At 44.6% G+C, this 5,000-nt stretch overlaps 1 protein-coding gene across 1 annotated transcript in view; it reads left to right on the top strand.

The window, feature by feature from the left end:
* LOC143276510 (uncharacterized) overlaps nt 1-5,000 on the top strand; it is a 71,946-nt gene that overhangs the window by 32,124 nt on the left and 34,822 nt on the right. The window contains exons 10-11 of the mRNA XM_076581053.1: nt 2,651-2,718; nt 3,988-4,265. Of these exons, the coding sequence (XP_076437168.1) occupies nt 2,651-2,718; nt 3,988-4,265 (346 nt within the window). The remainder of the gene's footprint in view (nt 1-2,650; nt 2,719-3,987; nt 4,266-5,000) is intronic.

Here is a 5,000-nt window from a genome sequence, read left to right as displayed (position 1 = left end):
GGTGGTGTGTTGTTATGTTGTCAATGTTGACTGTAGCGGTCGTGTTGTGATGTTGTCACTGTTGACTGCAGTTATCGTGTTGTGTTGTTGTCACTGTTGACTGCAGTGGTGGTGTTGTGTTGTTGTCACTGTGGACTGTAGCGGTGGTGTTTTGTTGTGATGTTGTCACTGTTGACTGCAGTGGCTGTGTTGTGTTGTTGTCACTGTTGACTGCAGTTGTGTTGTGTTGTTGTCACTGTTGACTGTAGCGGTGGTGTTGTGTTGTGATGTTGTCACTGTTGACTGCAGTGGCTGTGTTGTGTTGTCACTGTTGACTGCAGTGGCTGTGTTGTGTTGTTGTCACTGTTGACTGCAGTGGCTGTGTTGTGTTGTTGTCACTGTTGACTGCAGTGGTCGTGTTGTGTTGTTGTCACTGTTGACTGCAGTGGTCGTGTTGTGTTGTTGTCACTGTTGACTGCAGTGGCTGTGTTGTGTTGTTGTTACTGTTGGTTGCAGTGGTGGTGTTGTGTTGTCACTGTTGACTGCAGTGGTGGTGTTGTGTTGTCACTGTTGACTGCAGTGGTGGTGTTGTGTTGTTGTTACTGTTGTGCCGGTGGTGTTGTGTTGTTGTCACTGTTGGTTGCAGTGGTGGTGTTGTGTTGTCACTGTTGACTGCAGTGGTGGTGTTGTGTTGTTGTTACTGTTGTGCCGGTGGTGTTGTGTTGTTGTCACTGTTGGTTGCAGTGGTCGTGTTGTGTAATTGTCACTGTTGACTGCAGTGGTCGTGTTGTGGTGTTGTCACTGTTGACTGCAGTGGTCGTGTTGTGTTGTTGTCACTGTTGACTGTTGCGGTGTTGTGTTGTTGTCACTGTGGACTGCAGTTGTGTTGTTATGTTGTCACTGTTGACTGCAGTGGTCGTGTTGTGTTGTTGTCACTGTGGACTGAGGTGTTGTGTTGTTGTCACTGTTGACTGCAGTGGTCGTGTTGTGTTGTTGTCACTGTTGTGCCGGTGGTGTTGTGTTGTTGTCACTGTGGACTGTAGGTGTTGTGTTGTTGTCACTGTGGACTGCAGTGGCTGTGTTGTGTTGTTGTCACTGTTGACTGTAGGTGTTGTGTTGTGATGTTGTCACTGTTGACTGCAGTGGTCGTGTTGTGTTGTTGTCACTGTTGTGCCGGTGGTGTTGTGTTGTTGTCACTGTTGACTGTAGGTGTTGTGTTGTGATGTTGTCACTGTTGACTGCAGTGGCTGTGTTGTGTTGTTGTCACTGTTGACTGCAGTGGCTGTGTTGTGTTGTTGTCACTGTTGACTGTAGGTGTTGTGTTGTGATGTTGTCACTGTTGACTGCAGTGGCTGTGTTGTGTTGTTGTCACTGTTGACTGCAGTTGTGTTGTGTTGTTGTCACTGTTGACTGCAGTGGCTGTGTTGTGTTGTTGTCACTGTTGACTGCAGTGGCTGTGTTGTGTTGTTGTCACTGTTGACTGCAGTGGCTGTGTTGTGTTGTTGTCACTGTTGACTGCAGTTGTGTTGTGTTGTTGTCACTGTTGACTGCAGTGGCTGTGTTGTGATGTTGTCACTGTTGACTGCAGTGTCTGTGTTGTGTTGTTGTCACTGTTGACTGCAGTTGTGTTGTGTTGTTGTCACTGTTGACTGCAGTGGCTGTGTTGTGTTGTTGTCACTGTTGACTGCAGTGGCTGTGTTGTGTTGTTGTCACTGTTGACTGCAGTGGCTGTGTTGTGTTGTTGTCACTGTTGACTGCAGTGGTCGTGTGTTGTTGTTGTCACTGTTGACGGCAGTGGCTGCGTTGTGTTGTCACTGTTGACGGCAGTGGTGGTGGTGTGTTATTGTCACTGTTGTGCCGGTGGTGTTGTGATGTTGTCACTGTTGACTGCAGTGGTCGTGTTGTTTTGTCACTGTTGATTTTGTTTTTTTTTTGTTTTTTTTAAGATAGATGTTTCTTTACCAGAAAGAAACCGCCCTTGCCTGTTACAGAAACACGTTTTGCTTTTTGTTTTTGTTTTTACATGTTCCAAAATGTCTACACTACATATTATCAGGATGGGTTGAATCTCTGCATCAGATGCTTTCAAAATTGACTTATCGGGGACAATGTCATATTTGAGCTGGAGAGAGAGAGAGAGAGAGAGAGAGAGAGAGAGAGAGAGGTATGGATACACATGTTTCATTCAAAATAGGCCATGGCTCCCCATGAAGGGGTGGTGTGAACAAGAATTACAGAGATTTTAATAAACAACACAACTGCCAGCGTTTCCTATTCATAAGTAAGCAAGCATACAATCAGTCAATCAACTAAACACATAATCAATCATATCAACTAACACACACACACACACACACACACACACACACACACACACACACACATAATTGAATTGAGTTGATTTGAATAGATTGAATCCATTATATTTTATGGTGGTAATAGAGTAAGCAACACAATGTCCGGGGGAGGGGGTGGGGGATGGGGGGAATCATTATATCAATACAACCTGCACATTATAATCGTGATTACATGAACATTACGTAATATGGCATTTACAACACTACACACACACACACACACACACACACACACACACACACACACACACAGAGACAGAGAGAGAGAGAGAGAGAGAAGCACAAACATGTCTTGCCTTTTATTTCGTTCCCAGATTGAAGATATGTATGACTTCAGCTCACTCCGAAGCCGCTTCAAGAACACTACATTGACTGGCCTGAGGTGAGGCAGCCTTCTCTTCCTTTGATGCGCAATACTCTCTGTCCGTCTGTCTCTCTTTCTCTCGGTCTCTGTGTCTTTGACTCTTACTGTCCGTGTCTCTCCACTGTGATAGCATACATGCCTTCAGTTCACCCCCACAACCTCTCAGTGATCGAGTGGCGCGCGTGTGCGCGTACGTGTATCAAAAGCACCTCCTCATAACTCATATATATATATATAGATATAGATATATATATAATGTTATATATATATAAAATATGTACACACACACACACACACACACACACACACACACATACGAGTCGTATATATATATATATATATATATATATATATATATATATATATATATAATATGTACATATATATCTATATATATATACACACACACACATGCATATGATATCATATATGTATCTCTCTCTCTCTCTGTATATATATATATATATATATATATATATATATATATATATATATATATATAAATATATGCACATGCTGGTTGTTTTCCATGACATCTTTCTCTCTCCCTCCTCCCTTTGTGTCACTCAGTCAGTCAATCAGTCTCTGTCTCTCTCTCTCTCTGTCTCTCTCTCTCTCTCTTCTCCACATTTTCTCCACGTGTAAATGCTATTCTAAACAGTATGTTTTACGTGTCTGTGCACAATAATTGTTCATGTTGCCCTTTTGAAAATTTGAAATAAATATGATTCTTTGATAAGATTGTGTGTGTGTGTGTGTGTGTGTGTGTGTGTGTGTGTGGATTATATTTGTGAATTCATTTCATGAGTTTGTCTTTCCTTTTCTTTTTTCTTCCCCCACGACCCCCCCCCCCCCTCCACGCCCCCCGTTTTGTTTTTATCTATTCATTTTTCTCTTTCGAGGGTTGATTGAAAAAAAAGAGAGCATCTTATGCTTATTCTATTACCCACTTGATTGATTAACTACTTACTTATTTAATGGTCGATCAATCAGTTAATCAATCAATCAACTCATTCTTTCATCCATCGATCCTTCCAACCATTTGTTCGTTCATTAATTCATTCATTCGTTCGTAAATTCATTCATTAATAAATTAATTCATTAATTATTCATTGGTTAATCCATTGATTTTTTTTTAATGCACTGATTTAATCAACAAGAAAAAAAAGAATAAATGAATGAATGAGTTCATTCGTTCGTTCGTTCGTTCATAAATTCACTCACTCATTCACTGATTCATTAACTCATTCCTTCCCTGTCTGCACGCTGCTCTCATCCTCATGACAGGAAGCTGGACAACGACACGATGGAGGTCACGTGCAGCCTCGCCATGACAGCCGCCTCGTCCACCGCCTACTACCACCGCGACGGCTACCCGACGGTCAACGAGATCAAGGACGCCTTCCTCCAGGGCTACCGCCGGCTGCTGAACTCTTCGGAGTCCCTCGCCCGGAAACGGCAGGCCGTCAAGATCATCACCTACACCCTCTCCGTCTCCTTGTCCTCCTCCTCCTCCTCCTCCACCCACACACCCGCTCCCACCACTACGGTGGCAACTGATGCAGGTGGGGGTGGGGGTGGGGGTGCTGGGGTAGAGGAGGGGTGGGGGGGCGGGCTGGTGGTGGCGGGGGCTTCCAAGTTGTTTTGGGACAAGGTGTTTGGGGTGTTTGGGGAAGGTTTGGTTAAGTGGGGTTGGGTTAAGGGGTGTGGGGAGTGGGGCTGTGGAGGGGAGGGGGGTGCTGGGGAGGGGGAGGGCGGGTGGCAGTGTGTGGTTCAGCTGATGGTGGGGTCTAATGCCATTCGGATGAGACGGTAAACCGAGGTCCCGTGTGCAGCATGCACTTATCGCACGTACAAGAACCCACGGCAACAAAAGGGTTGTCCCTGGCAAAATTGTGTTGATAAATCTACTTCGATAGTAAAAACAAATAAGCTTGTTGGCAGAAAAAGAAGAAGAAGAAGAAAAAAAGTGGCAATCTCAGTGTAGCGACGCGCTCTCCCTGGGGAGAGCAGCTTGGATTTCACACAGACAAAATGAGTAATGCAATAATGAACAAACTGGATACGGCGGTGGAAATTGGCCTGAATCTAATATTGTGGTGTGTGTGTGTGTGTGTGTGTGTGTGTGTGTGTGTGTGTGTGTGTGTGTACGCGCGCGCGCGCGCGTGTGTGTGGAAGGGTTGGATGGGGGGCTTAACCGTATACTGTTTAATATTTATGCATTTTGAGCAAGCAGTAATCTTCACATCGGTATACCCCCCCCCTCCCATCCCCAGCTTGATTTTCACGTGCGTTACGTC

This window comes from Babylonia areolata, chromosome 2 (assembly GCF_041734735.1).
Source record: "Babylonia areolata isolate BAREFJ2019XMU chromosome 2, ASM4173473v1, whole genome shotgun sequence".
Classification (NCBI taxonomy): domain Eukaryota; kingdom Metazoa; phylum Mollusca; class Gastropoda; order Neogastropoda; family Buccinidae; genus Babylonia; species Babylonia areolata.
Note: the sequence above shows the minus strand (reverse complement) of the source record. Positions and strands in the feature narration are given on the sequence as shown.